At 49.8% G+C, this 21,577-nt stretch overlaps 2 protein-coding genes across 2 annotated transcripts in view; one reads left to right on the forward strand and one right to left on the reverse strand.

Annotated features, from left to right (window-relative positions):
• LOC146233116 (uncharacterized) overlaps positions 1–21,577 on the reverse strand; it is a 50,915-nt gene that overhangs the window by 20,806 nt on the left and 8,532 nt on the right. Inside the window, 5 exon segments of the mRNA XM_084690031.1 lie at positions 2,950–3,044; positions 3,274–3,426; positions 8,002–8,165; positions 8,458–8,654; positions 8,787–8,891. Of these exon segments, the coding sequence (XP_084546157.1) occupies positions 2,950–3,044; positions 3,274–3,426; positions 8,002–8,165; positions 8,458–8,654; positions 8,787–8,891 (714 nt within the window).
• Positions 19,236–20,546, forward strand: foxb2 (forkhead box B2). The gene has a single exon (XM_084690565.1). It carries the CDS (start codon positions 19,449–19,451, stop codon positions 20,385–20,387), a length of 939 nt encoding a protein of 312 aa, XP_084546691.1. The 5' UTR covers positions 19,236–19,448; the 3' UTR covers positions 20,388–20,546.

Genomic DNA, 21,577 nt, shown 5'->3' on the forward strand with positions numbered 1-21,577 from the left:
GAGAGAGAGAGAGAAAGAGAGAGAGAGAGAGAGAGAGAGAGAGAGAGAGAGAGAGAGAGAGAGAGAGAGAGAGAGAGAGAGAGAGAGAGAGAGAGAGAGAGAGAGGAGGCCTTCAATCTGTGTCCCTCGGAGGGCTGTCCTGCACCTGCTGTCCCAGGGTGAGGCCTCATCAGCCAGGCTCCAGCAGCTCTCTGTCTGCAGGCCCACAATTAGCACAGCATCATTATTTGCAGGCGGAGCTGGAAAAAACTGGTCTGGCATAAACAAACAGGAGAGCTGGAGGAAAAACAACAAACGACGACGACAACAAACAATGTTATCAGTAACAAAGTTGGCTCGACAAGCACGACGGTAAGCGTCACGGACAACCGGAAGAAACCGGAGAAGACGGGAGCAGAACGTTAGGAGCACTCGAACGTTCTGACCTGACGCCTCACACGTTAACCCTGACACGAAAGACAACAACTGAGTCGAGCTTTTTCACTAAATGATATAAATACAGAATCTTTCATAAACTTACCAAAAAACAACAACATTTAAACATCATATGTCAACACATAGTAAAATACACACACACACACACACACACACACTCATGAATATGCTAAGCTGTACGTGTGAGCTGCCTGAGGCCCCCCTTTCTCCTACAGTTCATCAACTCCTCAGCGTGCAAACTCTTCATCCCACCAACGCCTCATCTGCCAACACTAATTACTGGGCCGTGGAACACACACACACACACACCAAAACCTCAATATGTCTGGTGTGCACACACAGACACACACTCATACATTAAGACCTCACTGTGTCACAGATATAAACTGCGGCACAGATATAAACGTAAACATCTTAAATTCTAAGTCGTTACTATTAAATGCTGGTGTACATAACTAAACTGTAGGATGTGTCTAATGTGTCGTGTGGATGGAGACAGACTGCTAGTGGCCGAGGCTTCAGGAAAGGAGAGAGGAGACGAGGAAAGGAGGAAAAAAGAAAAGGACATAAGGAGAAGAAAGATAGACTGTACATTGAAAAACAATAAATACAATTGTCCCACAGGCACTTAGAGCTGATTGGCTTGCATGGACAGAACACAGACACAGGCCAACACACACACACACACACACACACACACATGCCTGCACACGCACACCAACCCCCACACATGGTCACATGGACAAACCTACATGCCGTCATCGCTCAATGGCTTTATTCACCCTATGACTTTGTTTACAAAACCATAAAACATTGAAACCTTCCATGACTCATGACTCCTCCCCCCGTCCATAGAAGAAGTCTGTCACTCCAAACTGTAGCTGTTTGATGTCAGTACCCAGGACGTCCTTCTACCAAGACCACAGTATCAGGGACTCCCTCTTATGCTAACAAGACAATCAGCGGCTTCCAAATCGCTTTTTAAAGCACTTGTACAAATCTCACATCCCTCCCTCTGTATCCGCCTAAACACACACACACACACACACCATTACGGACTAATTGAATCAAATTTATTTAGTTTTTGAAAAAGCATTTGCGACAACAACAAAAAAAAGAAACTACCCAAGAAACCCCCAGACCTAAATGATACGCTTATCGTTTTGTACTTCTCAAACACAATTAAAAAATAATATATAAATATATACATATCGCAAATGACATGCATATAACGGTTTCGGCAGTAGCCCCTCGAAGATCATTAGTGTCCCACCATGAGGCTGCTGGGTCTGGGGCCGTCTGACTCACGCCCCCGGCCATTTATTCTATATTAAGTCCCTAATGGGGCCTCCGCTTGCGCTGGTAAAATATGCACAGAAGTCCGGCGCACACAAAGCCATTCAAATGAATGGTTATTTATTCGCTAAACGAGGATGTGATGTTTAATGTTCCTTGGACGTAAGGTAGTTTCTGAGGGAGGCAGCGCTCTCCCCCACAGCTACAGATATCATTTATTCTGCACATACCCTAACACTGCACACCGGGCAGCCTGGGAGAAAAATGAGCTTTGGGAAGAGATATAAAAGAAATAATAAATGAATTTTTCGGGAGTCGCATTAGAAGTTGCGACAGGGAGAGAGGCTGGAAGGGAGTTGGGTGTGGGGGGAGGGAGTGAGTCGGATGCTAGAGCAGAAGTGAAGAGTGACTTTACCCTCCGTGAGCGAGTGTGTGTGTGTGTGTACGTTCCTGCGCATGTGTGTGTGAGGGTACATATGCGTGCACGTGCCAGCGCGTGCACATGCGTGCATATACATGTGTGTGTGTGTGCGTAGCGAGAGTGTGTGTGTGGGTCTGGGCCCGGGCCAGGTGAGCTGTTGGGATGCTGGGAACAGGAAGCAGAGAGCAGGCTATGTCCCAGTGAGGATTACCATAAGGCCTACATAGAGGAGAGCATCTCAACCTGCTCTCTCTGCAGACACACCAGGCCACACCAGACCTGTGGCTCCACTAACGACTCTAGCACCACTCTCTCTACACTCCAGAGGACCTGCATGAATTAGCATGATTGTTCACGTGTGCCTCTCCACAGACAGAGTAAGTAGACCTTTTCTTCTCCCAAGTTAGTTTCAGATTCATCGAAGTCGCCAAGTTTTTTCGACTGAGGTTCCGGTTGGTCTGGAAAGTTCCTTTTTTAGATGCGACTTCTGGACATTTATACACTGCATGTTGTGCCACAACTGACCGCCACACATTTGGCCACTTTGTGGCAGAGCAGTGTGAGGAGAGGAGAGGAGAGGGGAGGTCCTTACCTAGGGAGTCAGATGGCTGAGCGGTGAGGGAGTCGGGCTAGTAATCAGAAGTTTGCTGGATCGATTCCCCGCTGTGCCAAATGACGTTGTGTCCTTGGGCAAGGCACTTCACCCTACTTGCCTCGAAGAGAATGTCCCTGTACTTACTGTAAGTCGCTCTGGATAAGAGCGTCTGCTAAATGACTAAATGTAAATGTAAATGTACCTCCAGGTCTGCAGACACTGTGCTGAAGGACACAGTCATCTCTCCATCAGAGAACTCCTTTAGATCCCTGAAGAGCAGCTGGTCCATGTCCTCACCTATTCACGACACGCACACAGAGGCACGTGCACACACACACACCAAACCAACACACACAAGTACAAACACACACACGTATACAGTACAATACAACACCATGTGACAGCTATATAAACACACACACAAAATAGTACACAAATATGTTACTGGGTATCTATCATATAAGCAAAAACTAAACGAAACAAAACATTACAAGTTCGTAACTGTAAAAGTGGAAAAACAACACACCTTGAAGCTCCGCCTCTTCCTGTCTTTGACCTGTCCTGACATCACAAGGGGCGTGGCCACTCCGCTCTTCAAGGCTCCGCAGGAGGTCCTCTAGCTCCGCCCACCTATGGCCTGCTTTACCACCCAGCTGCTCCGACTCCAGCCTCAAGGCCTCTGGAGACCAGGAGCACAGGACAGTGGAGACAACCCTCTTCTATACTTCCCTCTATCCTCCCTTCCATCCATCCTGCTATCCTCCCTGCTATCCTCCCTTCCATCCATCCTTCTATCCTCCCTCTATCCTCCCTTCCATCCATCCTGCTATCCTCCCTTCTATCCTCCCTCTATCCTCCCTTCTATCCTCCCTCTATCCTCCCTTCTATCCTCCCTCTATCCTCCCTTCTATCCTCCCTGCTATCCTCCCTTCCATCCATCCTTCTATCCTTCTATCCTCCCTGCTATCCTCCCTTCCATCCTCCCTGCTATCCTCCCTCTATCCTCCCTTCCATCCATCCTTCTATCCTCCCTCTATCCTCCCTTCCATCCATCCTTCTATCCTCCCTGCTATCCTCCCTGCTATCCTCCCTGCTATCCTCCCTTCCATCCATCCTTCTATCCTCCCTCTATCCTCCCTTTCATCCATCCTTCTATCCTCCCTTCCATCCATCCTTCTATCCTCCCTGCTATCCTCCCTTCCATCCATCCTTCTATCCTCCCTCTATCCTCCCTTTCATCCATCCTTCTATCCTCCCTTCCATCCATCCTTCTATCCTCCCTGCTATCCTCCCTTCCATCCATCCTTCTATCCTCCCTCTATCCTCCCTTTCATCCATCCTTCTATCCTCCCTTCCATCCATCCTTCTATCCTCCCTCTATCCTCCCTTCCATCCATCCTTCTATCCTCCCTTCCATCCATCCTTCTATCCTCCCTGCTATCCTCCCTTCCATCCATCCTTCTATCCTCCCTGCTATCCTCCCTTCCATCCATCCTTCTATCCTCCCTGCTATCCTCCCTTCCATCCATCCTTCTATCCTCCCTGCTATCCTCCCTTTCATCCCTCTATCCTCCCTGCTATCCTCCCTTCCATCCATCCTTCTATCCCTCTATCCTCCCTCTATCCTCCCTTCCATCCATCCTTCTATCCCTCTATCCTCCCTCTATCCTCCCTTCCATCCATCCTTCTATCCTCCCTGCTATCCTCCCTTTCATCCTTCCTTCTATCCTCCCTCTATCCTCCCTTCCATCCATCCTTCTATCCTCCCTCTATCCTCCCTTCCATCCATCCTTCTATCCTCCCTCTATCCTCCCTTCCATCCATCCCTCTATCCTCCCTGCTATCCTCCCTTCCATCCATCCTTCTATCCTCCCTCTATCCTCCCTTCCATCCATCCTTCTATCCTCCCTGCTATCCTCCCTTCCATCCATCCTTCTATCCTCCCTGCTATCCTCCCTTCCATCCATCCTTCTATCCTCCCTGCTATCCTCCCTTCCATCCATCCTTCTATCCTCCCTTGTATCCTCCCTTTCATCCTTCTATCCTCCCTGCTATCCTCCCTTTCATCCTTCCATCCATCCTTCTATCCTCCCTGCTATCCTCCCTTTCATCCTTCCATCCATCCTTCTATCCTCCCTGCTATCCTCCCTTTCATCCTTCCATCCATCCTTCTATCCTCCCTGCTATCCTCCCTTTCATCCTTCCATCCATCCTTCTATCCTCCCTCTATCCTCCCTTCCATCCATCCTTCTATCCTCCCTCTATCCTCCCTTCCATCCATCCTTCTATCCTCCCTCTATCCTCCCTTCCATCCATCCCTCTATCCTCCCTGCTATCCTCCCTTCCATCCATCCTTCTATCCTCCCTCTATCCTCCCTTCCATCCATCCTTCTATCCTCCCTGCTATCCTCCCTTCCATCCATCCTTCTATCCTCCCTGCTATCCTCCCTTCCATCCATCCTTCTATCCTCCCTGCTATCCTCCCTTCCATCCATCCTTCTATCCTCCCTTCTATCCTCCCTTTCATCCTTCTATCCTCCCTGCTATCCTCCCTTTCATCCTTCCATCCATCCTTCTATCCTCCCTGCTATCCTCCCTTTCATCCTTCCATCCATCCTTCTATCCTCCCTGCTATCCTCCCTTTCATCCTTCCATCCATCCTTCTATCCTCCCTGCTATCCTCCCTTTCATCCTTCTATCCTCCCTGCTATCCTCCCTTTCATCCTTCTATCCTCCCTGCTATCCTCCCTTTCATCCTTCCATCCATCCTTCTATCCTCCCTGCTATCCTCCCTTTCATCCTTCTATCCTCCCTGCTATCCTCCCTTTCATCCTTCTATCCTCCCTGCTATCCTCCCTTTCATCCTTCTATCCTCCCTGCTATCCTCCCTTTCATCCTTCCATCCATCCTTCTATCCTCCCTGCTATCCTCCCTTTCATCCTTCTATCCTCCCTGCTATCCTCCCTTTCATCCTTCTATCCTCCCTGCTATCCTCCCTTTCATCCTTCTATCCTCCCTGCTATCCTCCCTTTCATCCTTCTATCCTCCCTGCTATCCTCCCTTTCATCCTTCTATCCTCCCTGCTATCCTCCCTATCATCCTTCTATCCTCCCTGCTATCCTCCCTTTCATCCTTCTATCCTCCCTGCTATCCTCCCTTCCATCCATCCTTCTATCCTCCCTGCTATCCTCCCTTCCATCCATCCTTCTATCCTCCCTGCTATCCTCCCTTCCATCCATCCTTCTATCCTCCCTTCTATCCTCCCTTTCATCCTTCTATCCTCCCTGCTATCCTCCCTTTCATCCTTCCATCCATCCTTCTATCCTCCCTGCTATCCTCCCTTTCATCCTTCCATCCATCCTTCTATCCTCCCTGCTATCCTCCCTTTCATCCTTCCATCCATCCTTCTATCCTCCCTGCTATCCTCCCTTTCATCCTTCTATCCTCCCTGCTATCCTCCCTTTCATCCTTCTATCCTCCCTGCTATCCTCCCTTTCATCCTTCCATCCATCCTTCTATCCTCCCTGCTATCCTCCCTTTCATCCTTCTATCCTCCCTGCTATCCTCCCTTTCATCCTTCTATCCTCCCTGCTATCCTCCCTTTCATCCTTCTATCCTCCCTGCTATCCTCCCTTTCATCCTTCCATCCATCCTTCTATCCTCCCTGCTATCCTCCCTTTCATCCTTCTATCCTCCCTGCTATCCTCCCTTTCATCCTTCTATCCTCCCTGCTATCCTCCCTTTCATCCTTCTACCCTCCCTGCTATCCTCCCTTTCATCCTTCTATCCTCCCTGCTATCCTCCCTTTCATCCTTCTATCCTCCCTGCTATCCTCCCTTTCATCCTTCTATCCTCCCTGCTATCCTCCCTTTCATCCTTCTATCCTACCTGCTATCCTCCCTTTCATCCTTCTATCCTCCCTGCTATCCTCCCTTTCATCCTTCTATCCTCCCTTCTATCCTCCCTTTCATCCTTCTATCCTCCCTGCTATCCTCCCTTTCATCCTTCTATCCTCCCTGCTATCCTCCCTTTCATCCTTCTATCCTCCCTGCTATCCTCCCTTTCATCCTTCTATCCTCCCTGCTATCCTCCCTTTCATCCTTCTATCCTCCCTGCTATCCTCCCTTTCATCCTTCCATCCATCCTTCTATCCTCCCTGCTATCCTCCCTTTCATCCTTCTATCCTCCCTGCTATCCTCCCTTTCATCCTTCTATCCTCCCTGCTATCCTCCCTTTCATCCTTCTATCCTCCCTTCTATCCTCCCTTTCATCCTTCTATCCTCCCTGCTATCCTCCCTTTCATCCTTCTATCCTCCCTGCTATCCTCCCTTTCATCCTTCTATCCTCCCTGCTATCCTCCCTTTCATCCTTCTATCCTCCCTGCTATCCTCCCTGCTATCCTCCCTTTCATCCTTCTATCCTCCTTGCTATCCTCCCTTTCATCCTTCTATCCTCCCTGCTATCCTCCCTTTCATCCTTCTATCCTCCCTGCTATCCTCCCTGCTATCCTCCCTTTCATCCTTCTATCCTCCTTGCTATCCTCCCTTTCATCCTTCTATCCTCCCTTCTATCCATCCATCCTCCACACACACATAGACACAGAGTACATTGGGTACATTATGCTCGATGGTGAAGTGAGGGCTGGAGAGCTAAGATCTGTCACATGTGCAGTTCTACACTGACACAAGAGAATAAGATCTCCTAAACCCACACATACACAAATACATACACACATACGTACATATACACACACACGCGTTTATAGACACGTACTGTACACACACAAATACATAAAGACACATACACATACTCACACTATACAAATAGGCACACACACAGATACACACACACACATACAAACACACACAAACAAACCTGCCCAGTCAGAGTACAGTGCCTGAAGGCAACAGACAAACACAACATGATTCTCCTTCTCTTGAAGTCAGGACTAGTTATTCTTTCGACATGTCCTTCATCCAGACCTCTTCATCCCTCCTCTTATGCCTCTCTCCCTCTTCATCACTCCCTCTCTCTACATTTCTCTCTCTTTCTCTCTCCCTCTCTCTTTCCATCTCTCCATTTATTTCCCCCACTCTCTCCCTCTCTTTCTCTTTCAATTGTTCTCTCTCTCTCCCTCTCCCCTATTCTTGGTCAACAACCCCCCCTGGTGCGTGCTAAGCGAGTCATGTCGAAGGATTTGTGTGTGTCCTGCATCGCCCCATTACTCCCTCCGGGGGGCGCCAACGGGCCTCACCTCCCAGCACCTCCCCCAGCGGCCCTGCCACACGCTCGGCTGCTTCTTGAAGAATCTCCCTGGCGACCAGCGTCGCCGTGGACGATGCCCCCTCCTCAGCATCCCGTTGCCCGTGGCGATGGACCACTCGCAGGATGTTGGACTCCAGCGCCTGGAAGTCTGAGCTGAGACACAGGGGGGGAGGGGCTAATGATCATCCTGCATCGCTAATGGGTCAGGGTACGACTGAATGTGTGTGTGTGCGTGCGTGTCCATTTGAATGTGTCAGTGCGCTTGGTTGCGTGTGTGGCTCTGTGTGTGTGTTTGTTTGCGTGTGTGTGTGTCTGTGTGTTAATGTGTATGTGTGTGTTAATGTGTGTGTGTTAGTGTGTGTGTGTTAATGTGTGTGTGTGTGTGTGTGTTAGTGTGTGTGTGTGTTAATGTGTGTGTGTGTGCTAGTGTGTGTGTGTTGGGTACCTGTCCAGCAGGCCGTCGGTCAGCAGGGTGAGGGACAGCTTCCCACACTGGTTAAGCTGCAGCAGGTTGATGTCGTCTCTCCACAGTAGAGACGCCTCACACACACTCACCCTGCGCAGGAACCACGCTGTGCCCTCCGGTAACTCACCGCGCCGCCCGCACAGCACCGGCACGCACACACACTCTGACGACACCCTCTGAAACACACACACGGTAAACACTACATATCACACACACACAAACAGGCATGCATGCACACACACACATGCACAAACTCACACATGTACACACACACAAACACAGAGGACAAGATGCTCTAGTCCACACACCTGATTGAGGTAGTAGGCATAGCTCAGTGTTGATGCCACCACGTCCACATCAGGAGCTGGTCCTCCAAGAACTGCATGGACTAGAGGAACTCCAGACCCCTCCAGCTGGAAACACACACACACACCCACACACACATGCACGCATACACATACACACACCCACACACACACACACATGCACGCATACACATACACACACCCACACCCACACACACATGCACACATACACATACACACACCCACACACACACACACAGGCACGCACCCTCACCCAAACACACACCCCCCCCGACACAGGGGTCTTTAGTCACGAGGGTGTTGTGGTGCTCTCAGATAGCAGTGTGATCTGTCAGACAGGTGATATTACTGCAGCGGTGTGACAGGGTGACAGTGCAGTACTGCAGGGGTATCATGCATAAATAATGAGGAACATGAATAAGCACGCTTTGATCTGGTCAGTACCGATGTGTACAGTTCTGTATAAACTGCACTGGCTGTGTGTGTGTGTACACGTGCGTGTGTGTGTGTGCACGTGTGTGTGTGTGTGCACGTGTGTGTGTGTGTGCAAAGCATACAGAGTAGCTCTCAGTGCTCCCTCCCTCACCCAGCACACAGAAACACTCCACACCCTCGCCACATGGATGAGCCTGATAATCTGCATGGTGAGCTTTGTAATAAGAGAGGAGGGGGGAGGAGAGGAAGGAAGGGGAGGGAGGGATGGTATCAGTTGAACATGCTCATATCTTCTTTTTGCCAGGCAAGACTCATATTACGGGTGGAGGGAGAGCAGAGAGGGAAGGGATGAGAGGGGGAGGGATGAGAGGAAGGCAGGATATAGGGATCAGTGAGGTTATGAGGGTGGGTGGGTGAGAAATAAATGAAGGGGTGAGGGACGGAAAGACAGAGGGAGAGAGGGAGGGAGGGAAAAAAGAAAGACATAAAGAATAAAGAGGGGTAATAGAGGGAGAGAGGGGGGGAGGGAGAGGAAGAAGAAGGGAGGAAGGAGAGAGAAAGGGAGGGAGAGCAGGTCGATTCCAGATGACCACAGAAGGAAGAGATGCATTAGTGAAAAAAGGCCACTCGCTATCTCCTTCCACTGCAGTAGACTCACCACAGACCAAAGAGAGAACACACACTGCACTGTACTGCAGCTACAGTAAACTCATCTCAATTCAACATTTACATCCTCTCTTCTCCTCTCCCATCCTCTCCCCTCCCTTCCCCTCCCCTCCCCTCCTCTCCTCTCCTCTCCTCTCCTCTCCTCTCCTCTCCTCTCCTCTCCTCTCCTCTCCTCTCCTCTTCTCTTCTCTTCTCTTCTCTTCTCTCCTCTCCTCTCCTCTCCTCTCCTCTCCTCTCCTCTCCTCTCCTCTCCTCTCCTCTCCTCTCCCCTCCCCTCCCCTCCTCTCCTATCCTCTCTTCTCCTCTCCCATCCTCTCCCCTCCCCTCTTCTCCCCTCCCCTCCTCTCCCCTCCCCTCCTCTCCTCTCCTCTCCTCTCCTCTCCTCTCCTCTCCTCTCCTCTCCTCTCCTCTCCCCTCCCCTCCCCTCCCCTCCCCTCCCCTCCCCTCCCCTCCTCTCCTATCCTCTCTTCTCCTCTCCCATCCTCTCCCCTCCCCTCCTCTCCCCTCTTCTCCCCTCCCCTCCTCTCCTCTCCTCTCCTCTCCCCTCTTCTCCTCTCCTCTCTTCTCCTCTCCCATCCTCTCCCCTCCTCTCCCCTCTTCTCCTCTCTTCTCCCCTCCCCTCCCCTCCCCTCTTCTCCCCTCCCCTCCTCTCCCCTCCTCTCCCCTCTTCTCCTCTCCTCTCCCCTCCCCTCCTCTCCCCTCTTCTCCTCTCTTCTCCTCTCCCATCCTCTCCCCTCCCCTCCCCTCCTCTCCCCTCTTCTCCTCTCCTCTCCCCTCCCCTACTCTCCTCTCCTCTCCCATCCTCTCCTCTTTCCCTGTCCTCTCTTCCATTTGCTACCCTCCTCTCTTCTACACTCTTCAGTAGCATCACTGTTTGTTTCACTGTTTCTCTCTCTGGTTGTGATCTCTATAATAATCAAAATAATAATAATAATGCCTTTATTTTTAGGTGCCTTTCACGGCACTCACGCACACCATACATCATAAAAACACATAAACAAAACAGTATGAAAACACAAACATACACCACAGTGAAACATACAGATCAAGAAATAGAATCAGTAAAAGCCATTCTAAACAGATACTTTTTGGTCTGATTTTTAAACTGGGAGATGCGGTCCAACTGACGGATCTGCTATGGCAGATCGAAGCTCTCTCTCCCTCTTTCACCCCTCTCCCCTCTCCCCTCCCTCCTCTTCCCCAGAGATGGTGATCATATCAAGAGACTGAGAGACAGAGAGAAAGAGAAGTAAATAGAGGATGATAGAGAAGGAGAGAGCAAAGAGAGAGAGACAGGCAGAGAATTAGAGTGATATTGAGAGAAAGAGAGAGACAGACAGAGAGAAAGAGATGTTGGGGGTGGGGTCTTTTGATTCAACTAGGATGATATAAAGCTGCCAGCACTGAAGACTCCACTCATTGACTACAGCTGATCTACAGCAGATTTCCACCTCACCCCCATTTACTGAGCCCTGATTCACACTGCCACTTAATCGAGCTGTACACACACACACACACACACACACCCTTGCACACTCTCTTTGAGGATCTTGAGTGTGGTCACCTGCTCTGACCCAGCCTGAAGGACGATCTCACCCACCTGCTCTGACCCAGCCTACCCCATCCACCCTACCCAGACCGGAACAAAGTGCTGCTTCTCAAACAGCCCCCTGTGTGTGTGTGTGTGTGTGTGTGTGTGTGTGTGTGTGTGTGTGTGAGAGAGAGTGAAGGAGGACCAGAGGACCAAATACCACCAACCACTCAGCACATTAACTTAGCGCCATGCCAGAGAGAGAAAGAGAGAGAGACAGAAAGTCAGGTTCAGACAGATGGAGGAATGGAGGAGAGGGAGGAGAGAGGTGGGTCCAGTAAGCACTTAAAGCCAAGCCTATTAGTGGTATGGGTGTTCTGGGTGAATGCCATGCACCGTGGAGAAGGATGAGAAGAATTACTGCTGTGTTGGACAGACAGATATGGACAAGGTTAGAGAGTGAGAGAGAGAGAGAGAGAGAGAGAGAGAGAGAGAGAGAGAGAGAGAGAGAGAGGGAGGGGGTGGGGGAGGGGGTCAGATAGATGGAGAGAGAGAAAATAAAGATGGAGGGAGAAGGGAGCGAAAGGGGGAGAACTTGAATGAGAGACAGCAGGTACACGGAGGAAGCAGGGGATCAGTTCAGAAGTTGGGGAACGTGTTATTCAGTGTTTCCAGCCTGTGACTCACTACCGAAGCATCGCTCCGACCCACATCTGGCCCTCATTCTCCTTCCACCTCTCTCAGGTTTACCCTCACGCGCGTCCTCGGATAAACTTGTTATTTCACCTCTGAGTAACAACGCTTTTACTCTCCCTTTCCATTGTCTCTCTTTCTCTCTCTCTCTCTCTCTCTCTCTCTCTCTCTCTGCTAGTCCAGGGCCATCTCTGTGTTGCTCATGTTCAGTATATTGAGGAATGTCAAGCCAATCAGAATGCTTCCCTGGAGGAAGGCCACACCCATTTACACATTAACTTATTAAAGTTAACAAGTCTGACCAAGCGCTATATTTGGCTGACTGTAACACTGAGATGTCTACAAACTGCAATGAACACACAGCACACATTACACCTGCAATTAAATGATGCATCATTCCTCTGTTTCGATGCTAAATTTCCGGTGATTTGCCTGAGACCTGTAGGCCATTTCGGTTCGTTCAGGCCTGTATGCAAATATGTCCAGCAAAAACAGGTTCCCTATCTATGAACTGTGAAACCGGTCATACAGAAGCTTCTTGTCGTGACTTCCTTCCTCGCACACTCCCTGATGTGCTGTAATTTAGGGATAATGAATAAATATGGAGTTCGCTTGTTTGGCAAAATAATCGACTTAGGCTAGTCTCTGTAGTTCTACAGGTGCTTGGAGAGACAAGTGAGAGGGAGGCTGCACGCGCGCTTTGCAGCAACAGGATCGCTGCCTGTAGCACCCTTCCGTAGCCTACGTCATCATCTCATTTACCAACAAAACCATATTTGTCCAGCGGCTGTGTAGGATAACTCACCAGCGTACGCTTAGCCCTCCGCAAATATTCATCCATATCGGCACTCTGTAAGTGCGCTGTGACGCTGTAACCGTCTCCGTGTGCAAGTTGACGACGCTGGTTCTGGTGTGTTCGCCGCGCCGATGCGCTACTACGTCCCCCCGCTGCGCTCACTGCAGCACTGGCTCAGCTAGTGGTCCTGACTCCCTGGGCTGCCCCGAGATGGAGTGGGTGTGACGGGAAAATATCCAGCGGGAACGCGCTCAATGAATCCAACCGCGTACCCTTTGCTGGAGTCGCTCCCGCCAATGAGAAAAACGTCTCCGGTTGAAACGAGGCACCTCGTAACGGGAGAGCAGTCTGCCAAGATGGACAGCGCCCTGTCGTGTCCGGCAACAGAGAAGCAGAATGCAGCGCAGTAAACGTGTCGAAATAACTGATGATAAGGCCTCACTACGTGTGTGTGTGTGTGTGTGTGTGTGTGTGTGTGTGTGCGTGTATGTGGATGGGTGCACGTACCGGTTTGCGCTTGTGTGGCTTCGTTTCTCACGACTCGGATTGAATAGACAATATTGTCCAAAAGAACATGCCATTCAGTCCGATCAGGGTAATTGAACAACAACAAAAATACAAATACTTATGCGGTTTAAAATACTTTTAAAGCTATAGGATCTGAGTTTGAAATCTAATGTACACCTCACACACACACATCTGGGAAATATGCCAGGTCAGAATTTTTTTTTTTTTTTTTATGGACAGTGAATATATCTGGGGTCATAAAATTAATCATTTTGGTTTTGAAACAGAACTTTCTCAGGTGACATTGCCCTTGCCCTCTATGGATGACCACAATAAAATTATGCTTTATTTTAATTATATCTAATCGTAAGCTCATTTAAACAAGTGAAACCAAGGCTGCCAGACACACATCAGACTGGACTGTCCTTCCTTCCTGGTTTGTGCTGCAAACACCGTCCGAAACCCAACAAGAACATGATCCAGGACAAGACCTGAGCATGAATCAGTATCATGCTGACACACACAGAAAGACAGGAAGGAAGAGAGAGAAGGAGAAATAGAGAGGGAGAGAGTGAGATGGAGAGAGAGATGGAGACATGGAGAGAGACATAGAGGAGGGAGGGAGAGAGAGATGGAGAGACAGAGATAGGCAGTCCATCAAGCACTCCCAGCCCTATGACAGCCAGCATTCCCACCCACCCTCACTCAGACAGACCAGAAACTGACCCTTATATGGGCTTCCTCCAGCTCCTGGACACCAGTCCCCACTTCCCCAGCCTGGATGTCCCTGCCAAGCCTTGCAAGGCCTCAGACCTCTAGACCCCACCCAGCTGTTAGAGGCAAGGCCCCAGACCTCCAGACCACACCCAGCTGTTAGAGGCAAGGCCCCAGACCTCCAGACCACACCCAGCTGTTAGAGCCAAGGCCCCAGACCTCCAGACCCCACCCAGCTGTTAGAGGCAAGGCCCCAGACCTCCAAACCTCACCCAGCTGTTAGAGGCAAGGCCCCAGACCTCCAGACCACACCCAGCTGTTAGAGGCAAGGCCCCAGACCTCCAGACCTCACCCAGCTGTTAGAGGCAAGGCCCCAGACCTCCAGACCTCACCCAGCTGTTAGAGGCAAGGCCCCAGACTTCCAGACCTCACCCAGCTGTTAGAGGCAAGGCCCCAGACCTCCAGACCCCACCCAGCTGTTAGAGGCAAGGCCCCAGACCTCCAGACCTCACCCAGCTGTTAGAGGCAAGGCCCCAGACCTCCAGACCCCACCCAGCTGTTAGAGGCAAGGCCCCAGACTTCCAGACCTCACCCAGCTGTTAGAGGCAAGGCCCCAGACCTCCAGACCCCACCCAGCTGTTAGAGGCAAGGCCCCAGACCTCCAGACCTCACCCAGCTGTTAGAGGCAAGGCCCCAGACCTCCAGACCTCACCCAGCTGTTAGAGGCAAGGCCCCAGACCTCCAGACCACACCCAGCTGTTAGAGGCAAGGCCCCAGACCTCCAGACCTCACCCAGCTGTTAGAGGCAAGGCCCCAGACCTCCAGACCTCACTCAGCTGTTAGAGGCAAGGCCCCAGACCTCCAGACCTCACCCAGCTGTTAGAGGCAAGGCCCCAGACTTCCAGACCTCACCCAGCTGTTAGAGGCAAGGCCCCAGACCTCCAGACCTCACCCAGCTGTTAGAGGCAAGGCCCCAGACCTCCAGACCTCACCCAGCTGTTAGAGGCAAGGCCCCAGACCTCCAGACCTCACCCAGCTGTTAGAGGCAAGGCCCCAGACCTCCAGACCCCACCCAGCTGTTAGAGGCAAGGCCCCAGACTTCCAGACCTCACCCAGCTGTTAGAGGCAAGGCCCCAGACCTCCAGACCCCACCCAGCTGTTAGAGGCAAGGCCCCAGACCTCCAGACCTCACCCAGCTGTTAGAGGCAAGGCCCCAGACCTCCAGACCTCACCCAGCTGTTAGAGGCAAGGCCCCAGACCTCCAGACCTCACCCAGCTGTTAGAGGCAAGGCCCCAGACCTCCAGACCACACCCAGCTGTTAGAGGCAAGGCCCCAGACCTCCAGACCCCACCCAGCTGTTAGAAGCAAGGCCCCAGACCTCCAGACTGCACCCAGCTGTTAGAGGCAAGGCCTCAGACCTCCAGACCGCACCCAGCTGTTAGAAGCAAGGCCCCAGACCTCCAGACCCCACCCAGCTGTTAGAAGCAAGGCCCCAGACCTCCAGACTGCACCCAGCTGTTAGAGGCAAGGCCCCAGACCTCCAGACCTCACCCAGCTGTTAGAGGCAAGGCCCCAGACCTCCAGACCCCACCCGGCTGTTAGAGGCAAGGCCTCAGACCTCCAGACCTCACCCAGCTGTTAGAGGCAAGGCCCCAGACCTCCAGACCCCACCCAGCTGTTAGAGGCAAGGCCCCAGACCTCCAGACCTCACCCAGCTGTTAGAGGCAAGGCCCCAGACCTCCAGACCCCACCCAGCTGTTAGAGGCAAGGCCCCAGACCTCCAGACCCCACCCAGCTGTTAGAGGCAAGGCCCCAGACCTCCAGACCTCACCCAGCAGTTAGAGGCAAGGCCCCAGACCTCCAGACCTCACCCAGCTGTTAGAGGCAAGGCCCCAGACCTCACCCAGCTGTTAGAGCATCTGAGAGTATAGAACCAGGAACTCCCAGGGTGATGCCCTGGTATTTGAGCGGCCTTGATTATGACCTTCCTGACCTCTACCCCAGCATGACTTTTCTGACCTCTACCCCAGCATGACCTGGTTGGTCATCTCTCATTCTGCCTTGAGATACAGAGAGAGAAAGATAGATCAAATGAGAGAGGGAGAGTGCGAGCAGGAGTGAAAGAGAGAGAGACAGAAAGAGACAGAGAGTGTGAAATAGAGAGAGAACGAGCGAGCAAGAATGAGAGAGACAGAGAGAGAGAGAGAGAGAGAGAGAGAGAGAGAGAGAGAGAGAGAGAGAGAGAGAGAGAGAGAGAGAGAGAGAGAGAGAGAGAGAGAGAGAGAGAATGAGATAAAGTGAGAGAGAGAGCTTGTTGGTAGCTGAGTTGCCTGTGTAATTACCTTATTACTGCCATCAAAGTTTTGTACAGTCAGCAACAACATTTCACCTCAGATGAGCTGACAGGTGCACAAACGTCAACCCATGGATGAGCGCATCAAACTGGAAAAGTGGGTCTGGGGGTTGAGTTTGATCTGATCAATGTTTTAGGCGCCATGGGACCCAACATTGCTAGAAGTAACCCTGCAGTTTCAACAAGCCACATTATTACCCAGCAGTTCTGACTGTAGGTTTTAGGGTCGATAAAACTTAATCCAAGTTTTTAGTAACTTTAAAAGACAGTGCGAAGACCCTTTAAGTCCCCCTTCCCTCCACTCCACCCCCGTCCACCCGCTGTTTTATGGGGAAATAGAGATATCACGGCGCATTAAGCGTCGCCAGTAAATCATTTCCCATTACTAACGGTAAAGTCTCGCGTCGTCTCTCCCAAACCGGCTCATTTTCATTGGAAACAATAGGCCTACTAATTGATTTAAATGGCTCGCTCCGCCGCGATGCGCCCGTGATGACTTCACGAGGGGTCTTTAACACTCCTATTATAATTGCCATTATCTCTTTTCAAATGGGAAACGGTGAGAGAATATCTTGCCCTGAGCTGAACAAATAATTATTAGACTATCGAAACAAACAGACGACCCCGTCCTCCGCCCCCCAACACACGCGCACACACCGCATCCCCTCAATACACCTCCCGGCTCTTCCACCCCCTACCTTGTTTCGGCGGTGTGCAGCAGCTGTAATTTATGCAAAATTAATTGATATATCTTTTATAATTGATGTGCTGTAAAATTAATGAGTAATTTATGTAATTAGTCAATTAAGGATAATTCCGGCATATGTTCAGTATGCCCAGAAGGTGCGCTTTACAACTAGTTATTTGTCCAGGAGTTGGATGCTGAGAAGACTACCTAATTAATTTTGTTATGCATATGAGCACGGTGTCTACTTAACGGCCCCCTTTGTGAAAACAGATTTAATATTGATCTTTCCCGCGCGTGTAAAGCGGATGTGCTCACCCACGTTAGCCTCTGCGGGCCTCAGAGTTCCAACTCATTTTTCAGATCGCGCGTATGACAAAAAAAAACAAAAACAATGCAGTCTTTATTTAGCCTATACTAAAATGTGTTTTTAAAAGCGCTCTCGTATGCAAAAGTACACACAAAGAGGTGCTTAACCGAGCCATTAAAATACTTTGCCAACGGCCGTTGTAAAATATGCTCTCCTTCAGCACCGGTGACCCTTTAGGTGTCTTGAAGGACTTGGCGGGCGCAAGACATAATGGGATAGATCTGTTGGCTAATTAATTGACACCGTTTTGAATATTCATACCTAATATAACAAGCTTGCTTTTAATTACATTGTTGGACGTCTCTCCAAGGAAAGGTAAATCACGGAAGGCTTAATTATTGTAATGTATTCGGGGCCCGCGAGGCGAGCGAGTAGACGGGTGCCGTCAAGGGCCGAGCCGTGACACCTGGCCGTGAAAGAGCCTGAGCAGCTTTTGTTATTCCGTTAACCTGAACTCAGAGGAGGGAGGAAGTTTGTTTATATCCTTGTAAGATTCACAAGAGACTGTTTAGACAGACAGACAGCAGGTTGGCTGCCACGAGGCCGCTCTCTGCAATTAATCTCCAACAACATGGTGTGTGTGTGGCTGGTGAAAGGGTGAAAGTGTGTGTGTGTGTGTGAGAGAGAGAGAGAGAGAGAGGGGGGGGGGGAGAGACATTCTAAAACTGCAGTCAAACTGAACGAAACTATTTTTTAAGCATTTTGTTTCAAACCATGAAAGTAAACCTTGAGCTATGCAGAGGATGCACTTAATTGCTCCATGATAAAAAAAGACAGCCAGACACAAATGCCGTAAAGATATATTTGGCGGGACAGAAAAAGAAATAATAATAAAAAAGTATCAAATCATTATTTAGCCTAATACACCTTAAAGTTTATAATACTCAAGAGATCATAATTACCCTATTGTATTCTTTAGATTTGTCAATGTAAATGAAAGTGCAATTACGGCACTAAAAACAACACAGATGGTGATTTGTATGCTGCAATAATAAGCCATTTATGTCGTTTATTTTTTCACAATTTGCAAAAAATAATGTATGGAGATAATTTTCTGAATAAACATATAAAAAATACATACATGTTTTACTCCATAAAACGTCAGCATTTCCCCATACTCCACATTTAAGCATTTCCGTTATCTCACTTTATGATGATAATTACAGTTATTATCACTGTTATCATCATCATTATGATCAGGATGATTCCTCGCCGAGGACCCGGCCAATCCCCCTCTTGGGGCACGCGCGTGGTGGTTCTTTGGTTGCCACGGGCTGAAGGCGCGTGGATGAGCTCAAAACCGCCCGCCCTCCTTATACTCCCTGTTGTTGTACTTGCCCCCCCTCCTCTCCCTTATCCTCCTCCCCTGATGTGTCCCTAAGTGCCTGGGTGCCATGTGATAATAAAGCGAGACCTGCAGGGGTCTCTTCGCGCCTGCCAACAATACAAAAACGGTGCGTGAGGGCCACGGAAGCACACACGGAGAGCGCTAGCCCTGACGCGAGGAAGCATCGTCAACTCCTCGCGCTACACAGTCAGAGATTGTCCTCTAACACATCTTGGGTGCACCGGCAAAGGAATTTTAAATAAACGGATAGTGTTCCTTTTATGCACAGATTGAAGTCGTATGCGCTTTGGAGTAAAATGACAGAAAAAAACTCCAATATAAGTTTTCCAGATTGAGATTTATGCTCTACGTTTTTGGGGGAAGTGACTTATTAGGAACAAATATTGTGTATTGCGTGTTTGCATTTCTGAATGCAGCTCCACGTATTGAAACCAGATTTAAGTCCACGGAAGTCATAGAACTTTGGAGGAGTTTCGAAAACTGCGTCTGACAGAGCGTCAAGGTCAGGGCAAGCAGAAAAAAAGTTATAAAGAAATAATCAAATCATGCCTCGTCCGGGAAAGAACTCGTACAGCGACCAGAAGCCTCCGTACTCCTACATTTCTCTGACGGCGATGGCTATCCAGAACTCCGTAGAGAAGATGCTCCCCCTAAGTGACATTTACAAGTTCATCATGGACCGCTTCCCGTACTACCGGGAGAACACGCAAAGATGGCAGAACTCCCTGCGCCACAACTTGTCGTTTAACGACTGCTTCATCAAGATTCCGCGTCGACCGGACCAACCGGGTAAAGGCAGCTTCTGGGCCCTTCATCCGGACTGCGGGGACATGTTCGAGAATGGAAGTTTTCTCCGGAGGCGCAAGCGCTTCAAGCTTCTGCGCTCTGAGCACATGACCTGCAAGAGCTCCCCAATGATGCACTACTTTCACCACCAGAGCAAGCTGGGCAGCGGGCATCACGAGCACCCGGTTGGCCCTGGGGCTACTGTGGGGAGGCTCCCCCACTTCCAGAGTTACGGCAGCATCAATTGCGGCCAGCCCGGTGGGTTTAAGCACCCCTTCGCCATTGAGAACATCATAGGCCGGGACTACAAGGGGGTGATGACTGGCGGACTGCCCATTACCTCGGTCATGCACCACTTGGGCTACCCGGTGCCCGCGCAGCTCAGCAGCGTGGTCAACTCCATGTGGCCACACGTCGGTATGCTGTCGGATTCCATGAGCGCCGTGCCCGTTTCCACCGAGTACGCGCCCTTTGGCGTGTCCATGAAGGGTCTGTATCATCATGCCACCGGACAGACCATGCCCGCCATGCCCGTTCCCATCAAACCCACACCGTCTATGGCTCCAATGCCCGGTCTGTCAGGCCTCTCGTCCGGCCCGGTGCAGCTCTGTTCTCCGCCATCGATGCTGGAGAAAGGCGGCTCGGACCATCTGGAGGGCAAAGGCAACGCCATCCACCAGTCTCTCCTACTATCTTAGAAGCGTAAAAAGATAGTGACATTGCGCATCAATGTGCATAACAAAATGAAGCCGCTGAAACGATAATCATGTATAGTGTATGTATAATCATTTTCTAGACTTTATTTTAACTGTAAAATGGAACTGGCCAGCACTTAACGCATTTCTGTTGATAATATCCCCCAATTTATTTGCACAATTTGAGAGAAAATCTGAAATGCGTGGCGAGATAATCAGACAGCCTACCCAAAGACAGTTTTGATTAAGGATCACCAATCACGTAAAAATAAGTAAATGTCAAAAGATTTAGCAAATCTGTAATTTGTAAATAATACATTTGCTCAACTTTGTGGAGATTTTGTTTGATATTAATACAGAAGTTCATGTCAATTTAATGCACTATTATTAGCCAATTGTAGATTTAAAAGTAGCCTAACACACAGCATCGGAGTATGTGCTTTATGTGAAAAATGCAATGCTGTAAATAATTGACCTTAACAGATTTATAAAGAACCTATACATAATGTTACTTTGTGTGTCTGGCTTTTTCATTTACTGTAAATCGTTTGAATCATCTGAATGCTGCAGTATAGCCCGTTCATGTGAAGGCATGCTGCACGTTAATTTTATTTTAAGGCTGAAATGCATCTGTGTATTTTTTCTTGTTACACTACACACAAAAGGGGAGATATCTCATTCGTTTGCTATTAATCAACAATCATTTGTCGTAATAAATTAGAATTTAATGTAGCCTACCCATGGAGGAGTGTGCACATGGGAGTGCGCGTGTGTGTGTGTGAACGACAGTGAGAGCGAGACAGCGAGACAGACACACCTGTTGCTCTGCCAGAAAATCAAATGATAAGCTGCCGTTGAAGAAAAAAAATACAATCCATTTAATCTTGAAAATGAACAACTGACAGGCTGCATAAGGATGAGATAGCGGTCCTCTTGGTCTAATGACGAACCTTCGGTTTTGGTAGTTCAACGAGGCTCGATCCCGCTCAGCTGTTCTGGGGATGAACGTTCCCCGGAGGGTGTGTGTATGTATGTGTGTGTGTGTGTGTGTGTATGTGTGTGTGTGACAAAGATGGATAGGCGAGGGGATATGGATCTCCATAACTTCAAAAGAGGGCACTGGAAGACGATAAGTTTTCTTTTGTCTCTCTTTCTCTTTAATCCCCGTCTTTGAAGTCAGGTGAACGGGGGAG

The sequence above is a fragment of the Hypomesus nipponensis genome, chromosome 24 (genome assembly GCF_054491055.1).
Source record: "Hypomesus nipponensis isolate SF chromosome 24, ASM5449105v1, whole genome shotgun sequence".
Lineage (NCBI taxonomy): Eukaryota > Metazoa > Chordata > Actinopteri > Osmeriformes > Osmeridae > Hypomesus > Hypomesus nipponensis.